Source organism: Neofelis nebulosa, chromosome X (genome assembly GCF_028018385.1).
Source record: "Neofelis nebulosa isolate mNeoNeb1 chromosome X, mNeoNeb1.pri, whole genome shotgun sequence".
Taxonomy (NCBI): Eukaryota; Metazoa; Chordata; class Mammalia; order Carnivora; family Felidae; genus Neofelis; species Neofelis nebulosa.
In genome coordinates this window covers 67,575,969-67,600,394 of record NC_080800.1, presented here as the reverse complement: position 1 = coordinate 67,600,394, position 24,426 = coordinate 67,575,969, and the positions used below count along the sequence as shown (strand labels likewise).

Sequence of the window (24,426 nt, the reverse complement as noted above, 5' to 3'; positions counted from 1 at the left end):
GTCTGTTAAGGTGCTTTACCCATTTTTTAGTTAGCTTTGTGCATGTGTGTGTGTGTGTGTGTGTGTGTGTTGTGTGTGTTTGTCTAAGTATGTTATATATTTTGTATATTAATCTCATATCAGATATATCATTTACCAATACATTTTCCCATTCAGTGTGTTACTTTTTTATTTTATTCATGGTTTCACTTGCTGTGCAAAAGCTTTTTATTTTAACATAGTCCCAATAGTTTATATTTGCTTTTGTATCCCTTGCCTAAGAAGGCATATCTAGAAAATGTTGTTATGGTCAATGTTAAAAAAATTACTGCTTATATTCCTTTCTAGAATTTTTATAGTTTCAGTTTTCACATTTATGTCTAATATAGTTTGTTTATTTTTGTGTGTGGTATCAAAAAGTGATCCAGTTTCATTCTTTTTTTAAATTTATTTTTTATGTTTTTTTTTCTTTTGAGGCATACTTATTTTATTGAATTTAACATACACAGTAAAAATTTAAAAATTTTAAGTGTATAGCTTGATGAAATTTTATAGAATGAATAGGACCCAGATGAAGAAACAGAATAGTGTTAGAATTCTGGAAACCCCTTTTATTCCTCCTTCTAGTTATTCCCCCACAAGTGACTACTATTCTGATTTGTAGCACTACGAACTGGTTTTGTCTATGTTTCATTATGTTTGTGAGATGCAGGGCTGCTCCATAGTTGTAGTACACTCACTGCTGCATAATATTTCACTTTTGAATATACTGTCAGCTATTTCTCATTTCCACGGTTTGTGGAGAGTTGGGTACCATTCTGATCCATTCTGGACAGATTTGGCCCAGAAATTTGGCTTCTGAACTTTTAGGAATATTTTTTTCTTTCTTTCTTTCTTTCTTTCTTTCTTTCTTTCTTTCTTTCTTTCTTTTTATTTACATCCAAGTTAGTTACCATATAGTGCAACAATGATTTCAGGAGTAGATTCCAGTGATTCATCCCCTATGTATAATACACAGTGCTCATCCCAACAAGTGCCTTCCTTAATGCCCCTTACCCATTAAGCGCATCCCTCCTCCCACAACCCCTCCAGTAACCCTCAGTTTGTTCTCTGTATTTAAGAGTCTCTTATGTTTTGTCTCCCTCCCTGTTTTTATATTATTTTCTCTTCCCTTCCCTTATGTTCATCTGTTTTGTATCTTAAATTCCTCATATGAGTGAAGTCATATGATATTTGTCTTTCTCTGATTGAATAAGTTCACTTAGCATAAAACCCTCTAGTTCCATCCATGTTGTTGCAAGTGGCAAGATTTTATTCTTTTTGACTGGTGAGTAATACTCCATTGTATGGTAGTATTCTTTATCAATTCACTCATAGATGGACATTTGGGTTCTTTCCATACTTTGGCTATTATTGTTAGTGCTGCTTTAAACATTGGGGTGTATGTGCCCCTTCAAAAAAGCACCCCTGTATCTCTTGGATTAATACCTAGTAGTGCAATTGCTGGATCATAGGGTAGTTCTATTTTCAATTTTCTGAGAATCCTCCATACTGTTTTCCAGAGTGTCTGCACCAGTTTGCATTCCCAACAGCAGTGCAAAAGAGATCCTCATTCTCCACATCCTTACCAACATCTGTCATTGCCTGAGTTAATTTTAGCCATTCTGACTGGTGTGAGGTGGTATCTCATTGTGGTTTTAATTTGTATTTCCCTGATGATGAGAGATGCTGAGCATTTTTTCATGTGTCTGCTAGCCATCTGAATGTCTTCTTTGGAGAAATGTCTATTCCTATATTTTGTCCATTTCTTCATGGGATTATTTGGTTTTTGGGTGTTGAGGTTGATAGGTTCTTTATAGATTTTGGATACTAACCCTTTATCTGGTATGTCATTTGCAAATATCTTCTCCCATTCCGTTGGTTGCCTTTTAGTTTTGCTGATTGTTTCATTTGCTGTGCAGAAGCTTTTTATTTTGATGAGATCCCAATAGTCTATTTTTGTTTTTGCTTCTCTTGCCTCAAGAGACATGTTGAGAAAGAAATTGCTGTGGCCAAGGTCAAAGAGGTTTTTGCCTGCTTTCTCCTCGAGGATTTTGATGGCTTCCTTTCTTATATTGAGGTCTTTCATCCATTTTGACTTTATTTTTGTGTATGGTGTAAGAAAGTATTCCAAGTTCTTTTTTCTGCATGTCGCTGTCCAGTTTTCCTAGCACCACTTGAAGAGACTGTCTTATTCCATTGGATATTCTTTCCTGCTTTGTCAAAGATCAGTTGGCCATACGTTTGTGGGTCCACTTCTGGGTTCTCTATTTTGTCCCATTGAACTGAATGACTTTTTTGTGCTAGTACCATCCTATCTTGATGATTACAGCTTTGTAATACATATTGAACGCTAGAATTGTGATTCCTCCAGCTTTGGTTTTCTTTTTCAGGATTGCTTTGGCTATTCAGGGTCTTTTCCAGTTCCATACAAATTTTAGGATTGTTTGCTCTTTGCTCTAGCTCTGTGAGGAATGCTGGTGTTATTTCGATAGGGATTGCATTGAATATGTGGATTGCTTTGGGTAGTATTGACATTTTAACAATATTTGTTCTTCTAATCCATGAGAATGGAATATTTTTCCATTTTTTTGTGTCTTCTTCAATTTCTCTCATAAGCTTTCTATAGTTTTCAGTGTATAGATTTTTCACTTCTTTGGATAGGTTTATTCCTTGGTATTTTATGGTTTTTGGTGCGATTATAAATGGGATCTTTTCCTTGATTTCTCTTTCTGTTGCTTCATTATTGGTTTATAGGAATGCAACTGAATTCTGTGTATTGATTTTATATCCTGCCACTTTGCTGAATTCATGCACCAGTTCTAGAAGATTTTTTGGTGGAGTCTTTTGGGTTTTCCATGTAGATTATCATGTCTTCTGCGAAGAGTGAAAGTTTGATTTCCTCCTTGTTGACTTGGATGCCTTTTATTCCTTTGTGTTGTCTGACTGTGAGGCTAAGTCTTCCAATACTATGTTGAATAACAGTCGTGAGAGTGGATATCCCTGTCATGTTCCTGACCTTAGGGGAAAGCTCTTAGTTTTTCCCTATTGAGGATGATATTAGAGGTGGGTCTTTAATATATGGCTTTTATGATCTTGAGGTATGATCCTTCTATCCCTACTTTCTTGAGGGTTTTTTTAATCAAGAAAAGATGCTGTATTTTGTCAAATGCTTTCCCCACATCTAATGAGAGGGTCATGTTGTTCTCCTTTCTGTTATTGATGTGATGTATCACATTGATTGTTTTGTGGATATTGAACCAGCCCTGCATCCCAGGTATAAATCCCCCTTGGTTGTGGTGAATAATTTTTTTATTGTATTGTTAGAACCAGTTGGCTAGTATCTTGCTGAGGATTTTTGCATCCATGTTCATCAGGTACATTGGTCTGTAGTTCTCCTTTTTAGTGGGGTCTTTTTCTGGTTTTGGAATCAAGGTAATGCTGGCTTCATAGAATGAGTTTGGAAGTTTTCCTGTCATTTTGATTTTTTGGAACAGCTTCAAAAGAATAGGTGTTAACTCTTCCTTAAATGTTTGGTAGAATTCCCCTGGAAAGTCATTTGGCCCTGGACTCTTGTTTTGGGGGAGATTTTTTATTACTAATTTGATTTCTTTGCTGATATGGGTTTGTTCAACTTTTATGTTTCTTATTTCAGCTTTGGCAGTTTGTATGTTTCTAGGAATTTGTCCATTTCTTCCAGATTGCCCATTTTATGGGCATATAATTGCTCATAATATTTTCTTATTATTGTTTGTATTACTGCTGTGTTTTTTATGATCTCTCCTCTTTCATTCTTGATTGTATTTATTTGGGCCCTTTCCCTTTTCTTTTAGATCAAACTGGCTAGGGGTTTATCAATTTTGTTAATTCTTTCAAAGAACCAGCTCCTGGTTTCATTGATTTTTTCTAATGTATTTTGGTTTTGATAGCATTGATTTCTGCTCTAATCTTTATTTCCTGTCTTCTGCTGTTTTTCAGTTTTATTTGCTCTTCTTTTACCAGCTCTTTTTTTTTTTTTCCTAAGGATTCATTTAATAATGCTTTGAGGTTTCCATTCCAGGCTTAATAATTCACCTTCAAATTAAAACCTGGCATTTTTACTTATCATCCCATCCAAGTAAGAATTTTACAATGGTAAAATATATACCAGTTCCTACATTAGCATATCTTGAGGAAGTGATGAACAGCTCCTGCTGCCATTTTAAACATGAAATAGGAACTTAACAATTCAACTTCAAATTTTGTCAGCTTATAATTAATATATGGGTGTAGCTTTAAACAGTAAGTTGTGGACAACTGGCACCATGAAAAAGCAGCATGTGTAAGATGATCTTCCCTATATATATTAGGAAAAAAAGGAATCTTCAGTACAACGATAAGCAAAATATCCAACAAATACATACTAATTTCTCATGGCCTCATGGTTGGGAGTGGGGGGAGGGGCACGGACTTCATGCAAGATGCTCCAAATATTAACATCAAATATTACACACCCATATTGTTTATACTTAATGATGTAATTTCACTACTTTTAGTAAATTAGCAATATTTGGCACTTTTTGTCTCACGTTTACACCTAGATACCAGAACATAAAATACTATTATTTATTAGCCCCATTTATCACCCATGCTAATTTTCTTTCTAGAATGGTAAAGGTATGGTAAAGAAATGAACCAAATATCTGCTCATAAACAAAAAGTTTTCTTTTTAATACACTTAGCTACTGTTTTAAAGTCTGGAGTCCTGGATGACCAGTTCCCTTTGGAAGATCTAACCACTGAATCTAGTTTGCTTTCTTACAAATGCACGTGTGATCAAAGATGGACCCAGTGGTATATTACTGACTTACCGCCAAATGGCAAACTTATCAAAGTAGCTGTGATTCTCAACAAGGGTCAAAGCCTACTCCTAGTTCCCAGGGAGAATATCAGATCTCAGTCTTATTTCAGCTGTGTAATTGAAGGCAGAAGGCAGAAAGAAGAGGGTGTCAATTCTGATGTCTTCCTGTGCCCACCACCTTCATATCGGTGGTGGGGACAGTGAAAAGTGGGGACTGCGTATCCAACTGAAGGAAACACCTCAACATGTTATCATTGCAGAAACAAAACCAGCAGGATCCTTTACAGTAGTCTCAGATACACTACTCCCCTTTTGTCTCTAGATAGGGTGGAAGCAGAAGCAATGGGAACACAAATATCCTCACCAGACGAAGGAGTTAACAGTGGCACTCCCATTTTGGAAAGCTTTTCTCAGATACTATCCCACCACTGCCTCTTAAAACTAAAGAATTCTAATTACTAACTTATTCCCTAAGTGAAAAATAAAATTTCCTAGCAGGAAAACAGCTAGCTAGAGCTGGGGCTAAACCCTCAGAGCTGCTAACACCCCATTTAGGATTCTCCCAGAGATTACATTCAACATCATCATACAGACCGGGGGCTGGGGGGCACGTGCGGCAGGACACACACAGCCAGGACTCATGTGTAAAAAAACAAAAGGGAGGGGCGCCTGGGTGGCGCAGTCGGTTAAGCGTCCGACTTCAGCCAGGTCACGATCTCGCGGTCCGCGAGTTCGAGCCCCGCGTCAGGCTCTGGGCTGATGGCTCGGAGCCTGGAGCCTGTTTCCGATTCTGTGTCTGCCTCTCTCTCTGCCCCTCCCCCGTTCATGCTCTGTCTCTCTCTGTCCCAAAAAAAAAAAAAAACAAAAAAACAAAAAAACCAAAAACAAAAAAACAAAAGGGAAACCTGGATACTACTGTTTCTGCCAATGCCATAAACATCTCCCAGGACTTGGAAATGACCAGCTACTTTTACCTCAGTCTAACCATTAGCTCTGCAGAATCTGTTGACCCTAACATAAAGAAGGAAGATGAAGGAGAACGTCAATTACAGATTTCACAAATATCTGGTACATAAGTCTGTAATTTTTAATTAGAATTAACTATCAAAGACACTGCACCTTTTAAGTCTTTGAACTTAATAATGTTTAACAGTGGCTTTATTAAGTGAATGCTTGAAAGCATTCAACATTAAATTCAATTTACTTCACATAAATGTTTGCAAATACATTATCAGCAATTCTTAAATATTTCAAATCAACCCACTTAAGTATAGAAGGCTTGCTCATAGGTCTTCTGAGGTGACAAGATGACTGAAAGGAACCTTGGACTTGAGTCCAGATCTCTAACCAACAATCACCATGTCATCACCGGTGAACTCATATGAGGGAACTTCAAGATTGAGAGGTGCAGGCCCCTTCCTGATCCTGCCAGAAGCATCATAGTGTGACCCATGGCAAGGGCAGTAATAACCACCAAAATCTCCTGCATTTGCAATGGGTACACAACCAAGATGAGTGCAAACACCTATCAGGATAACCCATTCAGGTTTCTTTACTCGATCTAAATCATGCTGCGGGTCCCTCAACTGGGACACTTCAACTGCAGCTTCCTGCTCAATTTCCTTCTTGGTTCTATGACGCACAAACAGCGGTTTTCCTCTCCATTTGAAAGCCATGTTCTTGCCTTCTGGAATATCGGATAGCTTGATTTCGATTTTCGACATGGCCAACACATCAGCAGAAGCACTCATGCTGGAAACAAACTGGGAGACGACATTCTTGGCAGCATATGCAACACCTATACTAGTTGCTGCAGTTATCAAATAGGAGAAACCTTTTCTAGCCTCACTGCTCTCTTTTGAAGACTTTGTACCATCTAACACTTCGGTGCATCGATAGTCAGAGAAGTCAGGCACTCTGATGTCTGTGTGGGAATAACGAACAGAAGCAGGGACATTGAGGCCCACGGAGGCGACCAAAGGCCGGCTCGCGGCCTGGCCACTCAGCGACTCCCGGCACAGGAAGGGCCGCTTCACGTCCAGCACTGGCGGCTCCGAGGTGGCGGGCACTGAAGCCTGCACCAGAGGCCGCAACGCGCCCGCCACCCCGTGGGACGTGGCCGATAGGACGGGCGCGAACGGGCCGAACGGGCGGCCACCGACAAAATGGCGACAGCTGCTGCACTTACCAACTCTTTAAGATGTAAGGTTAGATTGTGTAGACCTTTCTTCATTCTTTAGGAAGGCCTGGATTGCTATATACTTCCCTCTTATGACTGCCTTTTCTGCATCCCAGAGGTTTTGGATTGTGGTGTTATCATTTTCACTGGCTTCCATGTACTTTTTTATTTCCTTTTTAACTTCTTGGTTAGCCCATTCCTTCTTTAGTAGGATGTTCTTTAGTCTCCAAGTATTTGCCATTTTTCCAATTTTTTTCTTGTGGTTGATTTCGAGTTTCATAGTGTTGTGGTCTGAAAATATGCAAGGTATGATCTCAATCTTTTTGTACTTGTTGAGGGATGATTTATGTCCCAGTATGTGATCTATTCTAGAGAATGTTCCATGTGCACTAGAGAAGAATGTGCATTCTGCTGCTTTAGGATGGAATGTTCTGTATATATCTGGTAAGTCCATCATGTCAAGTGTGTCATTATAAGCCATTGTTTCCTTATTTTCTGTTTAGATGATCTGTCCATTGCTGTAAGTGGAGTCAGTTTTATTCTTTTGTATGTATCCGTCCAGGTTACCCAGCACTATGCTAAAAAGACTGTCTTTTCTCCATCATAAGTTCGTGCTTCCTTTGTCATAGATTAATTAACCATATAAGCATGGGATTCTTTCTGGGCTTTCTATTATATTCCATTAATCTCTGTGTCTATTTGTAGTTTATTTTGAAAACTAGAATTGTTAGACCTCCACTGTGTTCTTCTTTCTTATGATTGCTTTGGTCACTTAGGGTCTTTTGAAGTTCCATACATTTTTTCACATTGTTTTATTGAAGTATAATTAACATACAGTGTTATATTAGTTTCAGGTGTACAATATAATGAATCAACAATTATATACACTACTCAGCGCTCAGTACTAGATAAGATTATGCTTAATCCTCTTTATCAATCTCACCTTTCCCCCACTCACCTAACCTCTAGGAACCACCAAATTGTTCTATGTATTAGAGTCTAGTTTTAAGTGTCTCTTTTTTCTTGTTTGTTCATGTTTTTTTCATTTCTTAAATTCCACATATGAGTGAAATAATATGATGTTAGTGTTTCCTTGACAGACTTATTTCACTTAGCCTTATACCTTTTAGGTCCATTTGTGTTGTTTCAAATGACAACATTTCATTTTTTAAAGATGAGTAATATTTTATTGTATGTATATATGCCACATCTTCTTTATCCATTCATCTATGGATAGACATTTGAGTTGATTCCTTATCCTGGCTATTGTCAATAATACTGCAATCATATATCCTTTCAAATTAGTGTTTTCATTTTCTCTTCATAAATGCTTAGTAGTAAGATTACTAGATTATATGTTAATTCTATTTTTAATTTTCATACTGTCTTCCACAGTGGCTGTATCAGTTTGCATTCTTACCAAAAATGCACGAGGGTTCCTTTTTCTCCACATCCTTGCCAACACTTGTTTCTTGAGTTTTCAGTTTTAACCATTCTGACAGGTGTGAGGTGGTATCACATTATGGGTTTGATTTGCATTTCCCTGTTGATGAGTGAAACTGAGCATCTTTTCATGTGTCTATTGGCCATCTGTATACCTTTTATGGAAAAATATTTATTCAGGTCCTTACCCATTTTTAATTGGATGATGATGATGATGATGATGATGATTTGGTGTTGAGTTGTATAAGTTCTTTATATATTTTGGCTATTAACCTATTATCAGATATATGATTTGCAAATATCTTTTCCCATTAAGAAGGCGGCCTTTCTGTTTTGTAGATGGTTTCCTTCACCTTGCAAAAGCTTTTTATTTTGGTGTAATCCCAGTAGTTTAATTTTGTTTTTGTTTCCCTTGACAGAGAAGGCAGGTCTAGAAAAAATTTTCTAAAGATGATTTCAAATTAGTGCCTAAGTTTTCTTCTAAGATTTTTATGGTTTCAGGTCTCACATTTACACCTTTAATCTATTTTGCGTTTATTTTTGTGTATGGTGCAACAAAGTGGTCCAGTTTCATTCTTCTACATGCAGCTGTCCAGTTTTTCCAACACCCTTTGTTGAAGAGACTTTCTTTTCCCCATTGTATATTCTTGCTTTTTTTCCCCATAGATTTATTGATTTATAAGCATAAGTTTGGTTCTAGGATCTGTATTCTATACAATTCGATTATTACAGGTAGTGGTCAAAAGTGTATGGTTCTGGTTCCATATAAATTATTATTATTTGTTCTAATTTTGTGAAAATTGGGTTAGTATTTTGATCGGAATTTCATTAAATCTCTAGATTCCTTTAGGTATTATAAACATTTTAAAATACTACTTCTTACAATCCATGAGCACTGAATATCTTTACATTTGTTTTATCTTCAATTTTTTATTATTATTTTACAGTTTTCAGTGTATAGGTTTTTCACCTCCCTGCTTAAGAGTATTCCTAGATATTTTGTGCGTGTGTGTGCAATTCTAAATGGAATAATTTTCCTAATTTTGCTTTGTACTATTTTATCGTTAGTGTATATAAATATTAAGGATTTCTGGGTATTAATTTTGTATCCTGCAAAATTATTTATTGAATGTATTGAATGTATTGAACTTATTTATTACTTCTAGTAGTTTGTTGGTGGAATCTTCAGAATTTTCTATGTATAGTATCATATCATCCAGAAATACTGACATTTTAATTTTTCCCTTACCAATATGGACAACTTTATTTATTTTTCCTATCTGACTGCTTTCCTTAGGACTTCCAGTACTATCTTAAATAAAATGGAGAGAATGGGCATCCTTGTCTTGTTTCTGATCTTAGAGGAAAGGCTCTCAGTTTTTCCCTATTGAGCATGATGTTAGCTTTGGGGTTTTATATATGGATTTTGTTATGTTGAGGCTGTTCCCTCTAAACCCATTTTGTTGAGAGTTTTATCATGAACAAGTGTTGGATTTTATCAAATGCGTTTTCTACATTTATTGAAATAATCATATAGTTTTTATCTTTTATTTTGTACATGTGGGTAATCCAATGATTGATTTGTGAATATTGACCATCCTTGCATCCTCAGATAAAATCTCAACTGATCATGGTGAATGACCCTTTTAATATATTGTTGAATGCAGTTTGCTAATTTTTCAGGATTTTTGCATCTGTGTTCATTAAGGATATTGACCTGTAGGATTAATCAATTTTGTTTATCTTTTCAAAGAACCAGTTCTTGGTTTAATTGGTATTTTCTATTTTTCTCTATGCCATTTTTTTTGATATAATCTTTATTATTTTCTTCTTTCTACTCATCTTGGTATTTTTTACTTCCTTGAAGCATAACGTCAGATTGTTTGAGAGTTTTTGTATTTTTAGAGGTAAACTGTGTTGCTATGTATTTACTTCTTAGAACATCTTTTACTGAATTTGAACGAGTTTTGACCATTGTGTTTTCATTTCCCTTACTTCCATGTATTTTTTGATATCTTGTTTGATTTGTTGACATATTGGGTGTTTAGTAATATGTTGTTTAGCCTCCTCATGTTTCTGTTTTTTTCCAGGTTTTTCTCTTGTGATTGATTTCTAGATTTATACAATTATGGTGAGAAAAATGCATGGTATGTATTCAGTCTACTTACATTTATTGATACTTGTTTGGGGGCCTAATATGTGATGTGTTCTGGAGAAAATTTCATGCGAACTTGAAAAGAAGGAGTATTCTGTTGTTTTTGGATGGAATATTTTGTATATATTTGTTAAGTCTACCTTGTCTGATATGTCATTTAAAGATTGTTTCCTTGTTGGTTATCTACATAGATCTATCCATTGATGTAAGTGGGGTGTTAAGGTCCCTACTTTTATTTTATTACCATTAATTTCTTACTTTCTGCATGTCAATATTGGCTTTATGCATTTAGGTACTTCAATGTTGGGTGCACAGATATTTGCAATTGTTCTATCATCTTATTGGGGTGTTCTCTTTATTATTAAACAGTGGCCTTTTTGTTTTAAAGTTCATTTTGTATGATATAAGTATTATAACCCTGGTCTTTTTTTTTTTTACTCACATTTTATGGTAAATTTTTTCACATACTTTCACTTTTTGTCTGTATGTGTCTTTAGGTTTGAGGTTAGTCTCTTGTAGGTAGCAAATAGTTGGGTCTTTTTTTTTTCTCTCATACAGTTAACTTGTCTTTTGATTGGAGTATTTAGGCCATTCACATTTAAAGTTATTACTCATAGGTAAGTACTGCCGTTTAAATTTTTTTTCTGATTGTTTTAGTACTTCTCTGTTCCTTTCTTCTGTTGATGCCTTTCTTTGTGATTGATGAGTTTAAATGTCTATTGAATGTCTATTTCTCTCCCTGGGTTAAAAAAGTTTCAAGCTATTATTTCTTCAAAAAGATTTTTGGTCCCTTTTGCTATCTTCTTCTGGGACCTGTATAATGTGAATGTTCACGTGACATTGTCCAAGAATTCCCTTAACTTGTTCTCATTTTTAAATTTTTTTCTCTTTTTGCCATTCAACTTGGTTGTGTTCCATTACCCTGTCTTCCAGATGGCTGATACATTCTTCTGCATTCACTAATCTACTGTTGTAATATTATATTCTATATTTCATGGCTGTTACTATATTTTTCAACTGTGGTTGGTCATTTTTAATATTTTCTGTATCTTAATTGAAGGTCTCACTGACTTCTTCCACTATTCCCTTTAGCCTAATGATCAGGCATATTGCTTATCTCCATTCCATTTAGTTCTTTTGAGGTTTTTTCTTCTCTTTTATTTTTTTAGGAGCATATTTCTCAGCCTCTCCATTTCGCTTGACCTTTTGTGTTTGTGTCTATGCATTAGGTAGGTGAAGCAGGTACTCCTAAACAACAACAACAAAAAATTCTTGGGGCACCTGGATGGCTCAATTAGTTAAGCGTCTGACTTCAGCTCAGGTCATAATCTCACAGTTTGTGAGTTTGAGCCCTGTGTTGGACTCTGTTCTGGCAGCTCAGAGCCTGGAGCCTGCTTCAGATTCTGTGTCCCCCTCACTCTCTGCCCATCCCCTACTTGCATTCTGTCTCTCTCTCTCTCTCTCTCTCAAAAATAAACATTTAAAAAAAATAATAATAAAGTCTTGTGTATGGTCATCCCCTCTGTAACTGTGTGTGTTTCATGACTTTTGTTGAGTGGATAGAGCAGTGGCTGGTGTGAGCTGAGGCTCACAGGACACTCTGTGCTGTGGCTGTCTTGATGTGATGGCTGGATCTGACATGGTCCTGGGCTGGGGCAGTCTTGAGGCTCTCCGCACAGGACAGGTGAAATTGAGTGCACACAAGCTAAGAGGTCCAGTTCTTTCCACCCTATGGGGACCATGGAAGGACAGATAAAGCTGAAGTGGGCACAGGTCCATGTAGTACCTGGGCTCTCCATGTAGCACATGCCCTGGAAGGGCAGCATAAACTGAATTATGTACAAGTTTGTGTCCTGAGGCTCTACATGCAAAGGGCAACTTACCAGAATAGCTAAAGCTGAAGTGGGTGTGAAATGGGGTGAAGCTGAAGTCTGAGGTGTCCCGAGGCTCTCCACAAAAAGGTGCCTTGGTAGCATGGCTGCAGCTGAGGCAGGTGTAGGCCAGGAGTTCCTGGGTTTCTCTGTGCAGCATCCACCCTGATAGGACACCTAAAGCTGAAGTCAATGAAGGCTGTAGGTCTTGGGTTTCTACACACTGAGGGCACCCTGGCAGGACAGCTGAAGCTGAAGTGAGTGTAGGCCAAGGTGTCCCATGGCACTCCATGCAAGGGGTTCCCTGGCAGGGTAGTTGGAGCTGAGGGAATTTGAAGGTTGGTAGGTCCCTGGGCTCTGTGCACAGAGTGTACCCTTGCAGGATAGCTGAAATGTATACAAACTGGGGGACCCCAGTGTTCTATGCACTGTAGATACTTTGACAGGATAGCTGAAGCTGAAATGCATCAAAACTGGGATATTCCAGGACTCTTCCCAGAGAAGAGCCCTGGAGGTGTGGCTGAAGCCAATGTGGGATACAGGCTAGCAGCCCTGTGGCACTCCATAAAGGGGTGCCCTGGTAGGACAACTAAAGCTAAAGTGGGTGCAGGTCAGTGTGGTGTTGGGCCTGTCCACACTGAGTTTATCTTGGCAAGAGAGTTGAAGCTGGAGCAGGTGCAAGCCAGGGTGTCCTGGGTGCTCATCACAGGGGGTACCATAACTGGCTAAATCCAAAGCCAAGGTACAGTACAGGCAAGGGATTCCAGCATGGGTGGAGGATTTGGGGATGCTTTGTATATGAAGCACCCTGGCCAGGTGGCTGGATCTGAAGCAGGTGTCAGCCTGAAGCACTCTGGGCTGGTGGTGCCCTAACAAAATGTCTGAAGCCAAAGTAGTGTGGGCCTGGAGGGTTCTGAGGTACTTTGTGTCACATTGACACAAAATCTAAAGCTATATTGAATGCTAACCAAGGGTGTCCTGGTGTGCTACACCCTGTGGCCACCTTAGTGGGATGACTAGGGCTGGTGTATGTGAGGGGCTTGTATCTTACTGAGGTGACAGTCCAGTAGGGTACCCATACCCTGCACTTGTCTGAACTCAAGGTGGAGGGAGTGCTTAAAACAATTCCACCAGCCCTTTCTACCCAGAAAATATTCCAGCAGTTCCCCCACCATTTGATGGAGTTCTAAGTCTGGCTCTTTTATATGCTAGTTGGTCTTTTAAACTGTGTGTGTGTGTGTGTGTGTGTGTGTGTTTAATCTGTGCCTCAAAGCATTTGAGCCTGGTGTAGTTTAGGGACCCAGGGCTTGATGAAACATCAAGCCAGCTATAGCATCTGTTTGTAAGTTAGCTAAGCTGTATTTTTATTCTGTGAATTACCTACTCATATCTTTTGGGATTAATGATTTTAAAGTTAAAATATTGACAAGCAAAATAAAGAAGCCATTCTGTCAGATTTGGCTCAAGAAAGATTGTAATGTTATTTAATTACTCGATTTTCAAGTGACTAAAGAATTAGTACCCAATGCTTCGAAATGTACTGCTGAAGTTGTTAGTTTAAAATAGGTTGTGTAATTTTAATATGTTTTATATAATATCCATATAATTTTTGTGTAACCACAAAATAAAAACTGGTATTATTTACACAAATCAATATGATAAATATGTAAAAGCATACCGCTACCACAAGATAACAAAACATAAAAAAAAACAACAGAAGAAACAAGGAGCAATGATTCTACAAAATAACCAGAAAACAATTAACAAAATGACATAGTAAGTTCGTACTTATCAATAATTATTTCATGTGTCCATTAGCCATCTGGATTTGAAGGGGCACATTCACCCCAATGTTTATAGCCATGCTATCAACAATAGCCAAATTATGGAAAGAGCCCAAATGTCCATCATTTGATGAAAGTATAAAGAAGTTGTGGTATGTATATATATGTGTGTGTGTGTGTGTGTGTGTGTGTGTGTGTATACAATGGAATACTACTTGGCGATGAAAAAGAATGAAATCTTGCCATTTGCAACAACGTGGATAGAGCTAGAGTGTATTATGCTAAGTGAAATAAGTCAGTCAGAAAAATACAGATATCATACAGTTTCACTCATAAATGGAATTTGAGAAACACAATAGATGAACATAGGGGAAGGGAAGGAAATATAAGATAAAAACATAGAGGGAGGCAAACCATAAGAGACTCTTAAATACAGAGAACAAATTGAGGGTTACTGGACGGGAAGTAGGGGGAATGGGTTAAATGGGTGATGGGCATTAAGGAGGGCACTTTTGGGGATGAACACTGGGTGTCATATGTAAGAGATGAATCACTGGATTCTACTCCTGAAGTCAAGACTACACTGTATGTTAACTAACTTTAATTTAAATTAAACAAAAATAATAACTTAAAACAACAAAACCAAAAAAAAATAATTACTTGAAACATAGATTAAATTCTCCAATTAAAAGACATACAATGACTGAATAAATCTTTTAAAAGTTCAACATTCATCAATATGCTCCCAGAAGAGAATTACTTTACCTTTAAAAATACACAGAGACTGAAAGTGAAAGGATGTAAAAAGTAAAATAAATAAATAAATAAATAAAAGGCATCAGAATTGGAAAGGAGGAAGTAAAATTGCTTCTATTTGCTGATGACATAATTTTACATTTAGAAAATTCTAAAGACTTCACCAAAAACTTGTTAGAACCAATAAGCAAATTTAGTAGTTTCAGGATACAAGATTAATATACAAAAATCAGTAGCATTTCTATACACTAACAACAAATTGCCTGAAAAAGGAAGAAATAAAATTATCCCATTCACAATAGCATCAAAAACAATAAAATACTTGAAAATAAAATTAACCAAGGAAGTGAAAAAAATCTCCCCTTGAAAAACGACAAAAAAATGGTGAACCAAATTAAAAAAGACAAAAAAAAAAAGAAAAGGTATTCTGTTTCCATGAATTAGAAGAAATAATACTGTTAAAATGTCCATACTACCAAGATTCTTCTATAGATTTAATGCCATTCTTATCAAGATTCCAATGGCATTTTTACAGAAGTAGAAAAAACAATCCTCAAGTTTAAATGGAACCACAAAGATCCAGAATAGCCAAAGCAACCCTGAGAAAAGAAGAAAAAAACAAATAGGGAGACATCATGCTTCCTGATTTCAGAGTATACTATGAAGCTATAGTAATCAAACCAGTCTGGGTACTGGTATAAAAATAAAAAGATCAATGTAACAGAATACAGAACCCAGAAATAAATCCAAGCATATACAGTCAACTAGTATTTGGCAAGGGATCTGAGAGTATTCAATAGAGAAAAGACCATCTCTTTAATAAATGGTGCTAGGAAAATAAAAATAAAAATAAGTGGTGCTAAGGATATTGGATATTCAAATGTAAAAGAATGAACTAGACCCCAATTTTACATCACTTACAAAAATTAACTCAAAATGTATTAAAAAGCTTAAGAGTAAGACCTGAAACCATGAAACTTCTAGAAAGAAATGTAGAGGGAAAATTGCTTCACATGTATCTTGGGATGGCACACATAAACTCAAGCAACAAAATAAAAAATAAATAAATCAGTCTACATCATATTACAAAGCTTCTGCACAACAAAACAATCATCAAAATGATTTGATAGATATATACAGTGTGAAATGTTTACCACAATTAAGCTAATTAACACATCAATCATCAAACTATATTTAATAACACTGTACTGTATACTTGATATTTTCTGAGAGTAAACCTTTAGCATTCACATATCCAAAAAATTCTTAAATTTTTTGAAGAAAACATTAAATGTGCAACAATAACTCTTCTAAGTGTAATGTGAACAAATTTTGAAGGCCATTGTTTAAGCACTCAAGTGCATACATATCAATGTTAAAAATGCAGATTTGCCATTCTGCTACCAGGGATTCTAATTCAATGGGTTTATGCTTGGAATTTAGAAATCTATCCTTTTAAGAAACTTTTGACTAAATTCTAAAGAGTTAGTTTCTTTTCATAAAACTTTTAGAAACGCTTCTTCTGTAAATATCTGCATTGCCCTTTCCAACTACCTCTTGCATGAAATTAGGATCTAAACACAGAAAACCACACAATTTAGCAGGTGTCCCAGACAAGATCTTCAACACCCAGAGATCCAACCTCAGAGACCGAAAGGTCTATATTAGGATACCGAATACGTGATTTTCTCCCAACTTTAACTTAATCCATTTACTCTGACTTGCTCCTAAAATTTCAGGATATGGTTGAATAACTGTTCTATTCATGATCTCTCTGACAGATTCCTTCCTAAAAGGCAGTATTTAGAAAGCTTAACATATATCAATCAAAATATTGTAGAAGTATAGATCAATTTAGTTATTTCAATCACTGTAAAATAAGCTTAAATGCTATAAATCTTCATAAAGTACCAAAAACCAAAATACCAATCAACTATTTCTACACTAACATAGTATCTGAAAAATATTACATTTATCTTATTTTGGTTTACTTATAAATAAGTAAAGGAAAAAATGCAATTAAATTTATAGCTAAGAAGTTGTATTTTATAAAGCGTAAAATAGAAGTAATTGAACCTAATCAAAAATTTCTTTTTTATTATTTTAATTAAACTCCTAAGTGTTTCATTATTTTGAATGTGAATGTGATCTAATTATCCATCTTCTCACTTGTATGGATGACAATATCAGACTTATAAAGGATGACCATCATTACTGTTAATCTTTATTAAGCCACTTACTTATTTTTTTTAAGTTTTTATTTAAATTCCAGTTAGTTAATATACAATGTAATATATGTTTCAGGCATACCATATAGTGATTCAACACTTTTATACAACACCCAGTGCTTATTTTAGCACTTGCTAAATTGTGTGGTTTTCTGTGTTTGGATCCTAATTTGCTGCAAGAAATAGTTGGAGAGGGCAATGCAGATGTTTACAGAAGCAGCATTTCTCAAAGTTTTATGAAAAGTGCACTACTTTATCCCCATCATCGTCCACCCCCTCCCCTCTGGTAACCATCAATTTGTTCTCTATAGTTGGGAATCTACTTTTTGGTTTGTCCCCTCTCTGTCTTTTTTTCCCTTTGCTCATGTGCTATGTTTCTTAAATTCCACATATAAGTAAAATCACATAGTATTTGTCTTTCTCTCACTGACTTATTTTGCTCAGCATAATATTCTCTCTCTCTCTCTTTCTATAGATAGAGATAGAGATAGAGACAGAGATAGAGATAGAGATAGATAGATAATGGCTGGATAATATTTCAATATTCCATTACACACACACACACACACACACATGCACACACACACATGCCACATCTTTTTTGTCCATTCATCAGTCAATGGCTACTTGGGATGTCTCCATATTTTGGATATTGTAGATAATGGTGCTATACACATCTGGGCTCATGTATCCCTTTGAATTAGTATTTTTATATTCTTTGGCTAAGTACCCAGTGGTGCAATTGCTGGATCATAGAGTAGTTGTATTTATAACTTTTTGGGGAACACCCATACTGCTTTCCAGAGTGGCTGCACCACTTTGCATTCCCACCACAAGTGCAAGAGGGTTTCCCTTTCTCCACATCCTTGCCAACACCTACTGTCTCTTCTGTGGTTGATTTTAGACATTCTGACAGGTTTGAGGTGATATCTCATTGTACATTTGACTTGTATTTCCCTGGTGATCAATGATGTTGAGCAGCTTTTCATGTGTCTGTTGGCCATCTGTATACCATCTTTGGAAAATCAAATAAGCACATGCGCACTTTAAATATATACAATTTTATCTGTCAGTTATACCTAGATAAAGCTGAAAAACTGATAAACATTTTATTTTTATTTTTTAATGTTTATTTATTTTTGAGAGAGAAAGAGAGAGAACAAGTAGGGGAGTGGCAGAGAGTGAGAGAGACACAGAATCCAAAGCAGACTCCAAGCTCCGAGCTGTCAGCACAGAATCCGATGTGGAGCTTGAACTCACAAACCACAAGATCATGACCTGAGGTGAAGTCAGACACTTAACCAACTGAGCCACCCAGGCACCCCTGAACATTTTAATAGCTAATAAAGTGATGAACAACTTTAAGCAATTTTGAATATTGTTACTTCTAGTATATTGTTTATGATAGCATATTAGATAAAACAGTTTATCATTCTTATGAATATATCCAGATTACTTAAATAAGTTATAAAGTGATATCCACAATCATCATTTAAAATTTAACTTTTGATTTTTGGGTAGGAGTTAAGATGGTGGAGTAGTATGGGGACCCTGAACTTGTCTCATCCCTGAAACACAAATAGATCAACATCAAACCATTTTGAACACCTAAGAAATTGATCTGAGGATTAATGCAATAATCTGCATAATTTGAATGAGAGATCTTGACAGGTATGCAGTGCAGACAAGTGAACTGGGGGAAAGAAAAGCCATGGTGCTGTTGAGGGTAGAGAGCCATTTTTGTTGACAGAAGACTGAGAGAGAATGAGAAAAGGGGAGATAGTGCAGATAGACAAGATAATATAAAGAAAGCACTCCCTCTGATAGTAGCTGGAGAGAAAGAGAAAGAGTTAAAACACTCACAGGGAACTGAACAAGAAATCTGTTCCCAAAAACCATTGGCAGAGAAAAAGGAGAGGTTTTAAGTACAGCCAGTTTTATATAAACAGTGAAACGCAGAGTCTGAAGTTTCAGAGCTCAGTGCCTGGCGGTGCTCCATCAAGGAAGTAAGGCGAATCCTTGGGAATGTGCAACATGGTCTGAGGGGCCCATGTCCTTCATGGGGAGAAGCAGTTTCCCTGCTTGGAGTGCATATGGTAGAGGCAGTATGGCCTCTTTGTGGGCAGAAGTCCTGGCTGGCCCCAGAGAACTGCTGTGTTTACAGATTTGGGAACAAAGATGCCAGCTGAAGCAAAACTTGGCTCTGTGTTGCCATTTACCATAAACTCTGAGCCTGTGCTGCTGCCTAGTCATGGTAACATTTTTGGGGACTTGGTATCCAGCCATTGCATGTCAGGACCTTACTCCAGATGATCAGCGCAGGTCCAAGCCCTGGCAGTCTCTGAAGTGTGGAGTTTTGAAACAGCCCCATCTATAATAAAACTCTGGAGGGAGGCACCACCTGGCAGGTAGACAGCATGGACACACAAGGTGAAGGTAGGGAGTGGACAGAAACCTGAGACACAGGAAGGGCAATTGATCACTCATCTGTTAGGGTACATAATTCTCACTCTAGAGATTAGAGAACGGTGGGGGGGGGAGAAATTTTCACCTCTAGCCCACTCTCACTGATCTACCCCGGTGAGCTAAGCAGCACCACCAAGTGGAGAATGGAACCCTGACACCAAGACCCACACACCTGCATACTCCAGGCACATTTCCCAGAAGACCAGAACAAATTCCTTCCACCCTCTTAGTCTACAGATCATAGTGTGCTTCAAAGTCTCCGTTCTAGGGGAAACTGTATCTAGCTTCATTTGGGTTCCATTTTGTTTGCTTGTTCATTTGTTTGTTCGTTTTCCTTGCTTCTGTTTTTGTTTATGTTTTTTTCTTTCTTCTTTCCTTTTTCCTTCTTGAATACAGAAAAATCAAGCTTTTTATTCTACTTCATTTTCTTTATTTTATTCTATTTTATTTATTTAACTTTACAAATTGTTAATTACCTTTTTTAACTTTTTTTTCTTTTCTGTTTTTTATCAAGCTTGTCATAACAAGCATATTGAAACGCCTTGGATTTAGCTTCCTTTATTTGATATTGTTAGTTTTGTTTTTAATTTCTTTAATTTTAAATTTAATTTAAATTTGTTTTATTTTCCTCCAAAAGGACAAGATGGAAGAATTAACCCCCCAAAAAAATAGCAGAAAGAAATGACAGCTAGGAATTTAGTAAACAGATACAATTACTATGTCTCAACTAGAACTTAAAATCATGATTATAAGAATACTAGCTGAGAATTAAAAAAACATAGAAGACACAAGAAAATCCCTTTCTGAAGAGATAAAAGAACTAAATTCTAGTCAGGCTGAAATTAAAAATGCTATAGCTGATGTGTAAATTTTGAATGGGTATCATTACAGCAAGGATGGATGAAACAGAGAGGTTATATAGAAGATAAAATTACAGAAAATAATGAAGCTGAAAAAAGGGAACAAAGTCAAAAGATCACAATACAAGACTTAGAGAACTTGGATGAGTTAAGATAGCAGAGAAGTAGGGGGGCCCTGGGCTTTCCTTGCCCTTCAAACACAGCTGTATTGAAGTCAGATCACTTGGAACGCCAGGAAATTGATCTATAGATTGGCAGATCCACAGTTGGAGGGAGACAGCTTGGCAAGTGCAAGGTACCTACAAGTGAATTGAGGGAGACAAAAATGGCGGTGCCATGGAAGAGAAGGAACCCTTTACATGGAGAGGCAAAAGGGGGAAAAAGAGAGAGGGGTTGTGAAAGTTCATCATCTAGTTAGCACATGAAGAAAACCTTTCTGGACCATGGACTTGGGAGCAGGAAGTACTAAGTGTCCCAGTTTGTTTTTCTGTCTGTTTGTTTTCAACAGTGTTTGGAACTCAAACTCTGAGATACTGGAAGTGTGCAACTTTCTCTGGAGTGGAGCTGTAGCCCAAGATCCTGGCGAGGAGGAGCTGACCCCAGAGCACAGAGCATGGTGTAGGGATATATGGAGTACACTGGGAGAGAACATTTCCCTTCCTGGAGTACTTTTGGAAGAGGGTTTATTGCCTCCCCAAGGACAAAAGACCCTGCAGGTGCCAGCCAAAGGCGATTTATCAGCAGTGGGGAGAGGCTCTACTCCAGACGAGGGGAGTAGATGTGCACTATGCTGGCTCCTCTAAGACTTTGCATTTTGAATCCCAGCAGCACGCCAAAGAGAAAACGCAGGGGAGTTGTGGCCTATGACAAGCTGACTGTCCTCACTATTCTTTGAGGGCTGCCTGAACAGCATGGGATGTGAGATCCCTGGTCTGGAGATGAGAGATTGGGGTGGCATCATTTTCCCCCCAAAACCAACATGGTGGAATTTCCGAAAGCATCACAGCTGCCCCCACTGGAGACAGGACACCAAACCCCCACCCCCGTGCCTTGCAAATGTTTATTTACTGGGGCAAGACTGACTCTGGGCCAATGCAGAGGGCCTTTCCTCCACAAGACAAGCACAGCCAGCACCCCCCATGCACCAAGTGCACTGAAAATCTAGTGCTTCAAAAGGACACCTGCAGTTCTTTCTCTTTTTTTACTTTTGGAATCAGGCTCATGGATTCTTATTGTTTTTTTTTTTCTTCTTTCATTTCCTTTGCTCTTTTTTTGTGGATCAGTCATTTTTATTCTTTTATTTTTCCTTCTTTTCTCCTTTCCTTTTTGTTGGAATCACCCTCATAGTTTTTGATTCTCTGGTTTTTTAGTTCCCTTTGCTTTTCTCTTTTTGGGGGGATTAGTCTTCCCCACACTTTTTTTTCAGGTTTACTTCAATAAACAATTCAAAGCATACCTAGTTAAAAAGCATACATACGTCAAAAGAAAGCCAGAGTAACCATCCTTATATCAAACAAACTAGATTTTAAAACAAAGACTATAACAAGAGATGAAAATGGACATTATATCATAATTAAGGGCTATCTCCATCAAGAAGCTCTAACCATTGTAAATATTTACACCCCCAACTTGGATACCCAAATATATAAATCATTCCCAGACATAAAGAAACTCAATGATAATAATACCATAAGAGAAGGAGACTTTAATACCCTATTTACAACAATGGACAGATCATCTTTGCAGGAAATCAACAAAGAAAAAATGGCTTTGAATGACACACTGGACCAAATGGACTTAACACGTATATTCAGAACATTTCATCCCAAAGCAGAAGAATACATTCTTCTTGAGTGCACATGGAACATTCTCCAGAATAGGTCACCTACTGGGTCATGAATCAGCGCTCAACAGGTACAAAAATATTGACATCATACCATTCATATTATCAGATCATAATGATATGAAACTTGAAATCAACCACAAATATTTGGAAAGTCCTCAAATACATGAAGGTTAAAGAACATCCCACTAAAGAATGAATGGGTTAACCAGGAAATTACAGAAGAAATAAAAAAAAATACATGGAAGCAAATTAAAATGAAAACATGACCGGTCAAATCTTTTGGGATGCAACAAAAGCAATCTTAAGAGGAAAGTACATTGCAAATTCTGGCCTGTCTCAAAAGCAAGAAAGGTCCCAAATACACAACTTAACCTTATACCTAAAGGAGCTAAAAAAGGAGCAGCAGCAGCAGAAAAAAAAAAAAAAAAAAAAAAAAAAAAAAAAAAAAAAAGCTTAAAGCCAGCAGAAGAAGGGAAATAAGAAAGATTACAGCAGAAATAGAAGATATGGGGGGGGGCAGGGAAGCAATATAACTGATCAATGAAACTAAATGATGGTTCTTTGGAAGAATAAATGAAATGGATAACTCCCTACCCAGACTTATCAAAAAGAAAATAGAAAGGACCCAATTAGATAAAATTATAAATTGGGGAACCTGGTGGCTCAGTCATTTAAGCATCCAACTTTGGCTCAGGTCATGATCTCAGGATTTGTGGTTCTAGCCCTGTATTAGGCTCTATGCTGATAGCTTAGAGCCTGGAGCCTGCTTCAGAATTGGTGCCTCTCTCTCTCTCTCTCTCTCTGCCCCCCCCCCCCGCTCCTACTCTGTCTCTCTCTTTCTTAAAAAATAAATAAATACTTAAAAAATTTTTAATGAATGAAAGAGGAGATATCACAACCAACACCACATAAATAAAAACAAGTATAAAAGAACACTATGGAAACCTGTATGCCAACAAACTGAGTAATCTGGAAGAAACATAAAAATTTCTAGAGACTCACAAACTACCAAAAGTCAAACAAGAAGTAGAAAATTTACATAGGCCTATAACCAGGAATGAAATTAAATCATTTATCAAAATCTTCCAAAAAACAAGAGTTCAGGGCCAGATGGCTTCCCAGGGGAATTCTACCAGATATTTAAAGAGTTAATACCCATTCTTCTCAAAGTGTTCCAAAAATAGAAATGGAATAAAATCTTCCAAATTCATTCTATGAAGCTGGCATTACCTTGATTCCAAAACCAAAGACTTCACTAAAAAGGAGTACTACAGGACTATATTTCCAATTAAACTGGATGCAATAATTCTCAAGTGGATCTTAGCAAATCAAATTCAAATGTAAATTCAATTAAAAGAATTATTCACCATGATTAAGTGGGATTTATTCCTGGTATGCAGGGCTGGTTAAATATTCACAAATCAATCAGTGTGATATACCAGATTATTCAAAGAAAGGATAAGAACCATATGACTCTCCCAATAGATGAAGAAAAAGCATTTGATAAAATACAGCATACTTCCTTGATAAAAACCTTCAAGAAAGTCAGGATAGAAGGAACATACCTCAATATCATAAAGGCCATATATGAAAGGCCCACAGCTAATATCATCTTCAATGGGGAAAAAGTGAGAGCTTTCACCCTCAGGTCAGTAACAAATCAGGGATATCGACTTTCACCACTGTTGTTCAACATAGTACTGGAAGTCCTAGCCTCAGCAGTCAAACAACACAAAGGAATAAAAGGCATCCAAATCAGCAAGGAGGAAATCAAACTTTCACTCTTCGCAGATGACATGATACTCGAATTGGAAAACCCAATGACTCCACCAAAAAACTGCTAGAACTGATATATGAATTTGTCAGAGTCTTGGGATATAATCAATATACAGAAATCTGTTGCATTTCTATGCACCAATAATGAAGCAGCAGAAAGAGAAACCAAGGAATGAATCCCATTTACAATTATACCAAAAATCA

General features: G+C 36.9%; 1 protein-coding gene across 1 annotated transcript; it reads right to left on the bottom strand.

Moving 5' to 3' along the window:
• Positions 1–5,922: 5,922 nt before the first annotated feature.
• LOC131502089 (cytochrome b-c1 complex subunit Rieske, mitochondrial-like) lies at positions 5,923–12,798 on the bottom strand. The gene is made up of 3 exons (XM_058712715.1): positions 12,519–12,798; positions 12,228–12,364; positions 5,923–7,041 (listed from the first exon to the last, which is right to left on the bottom strand). Exons 1-3 carry the CDS (start codon positions 12,796–12,798, stop codon positions 6,202–6,204), a joined length of 1,257 nt encoding a protein of 418 aa, XP_058568698.1. The 3' UTR covers positions 5,923–6,201.
• Positions 12,799–24,426: the final 11,628 nt, after the last annotated feature.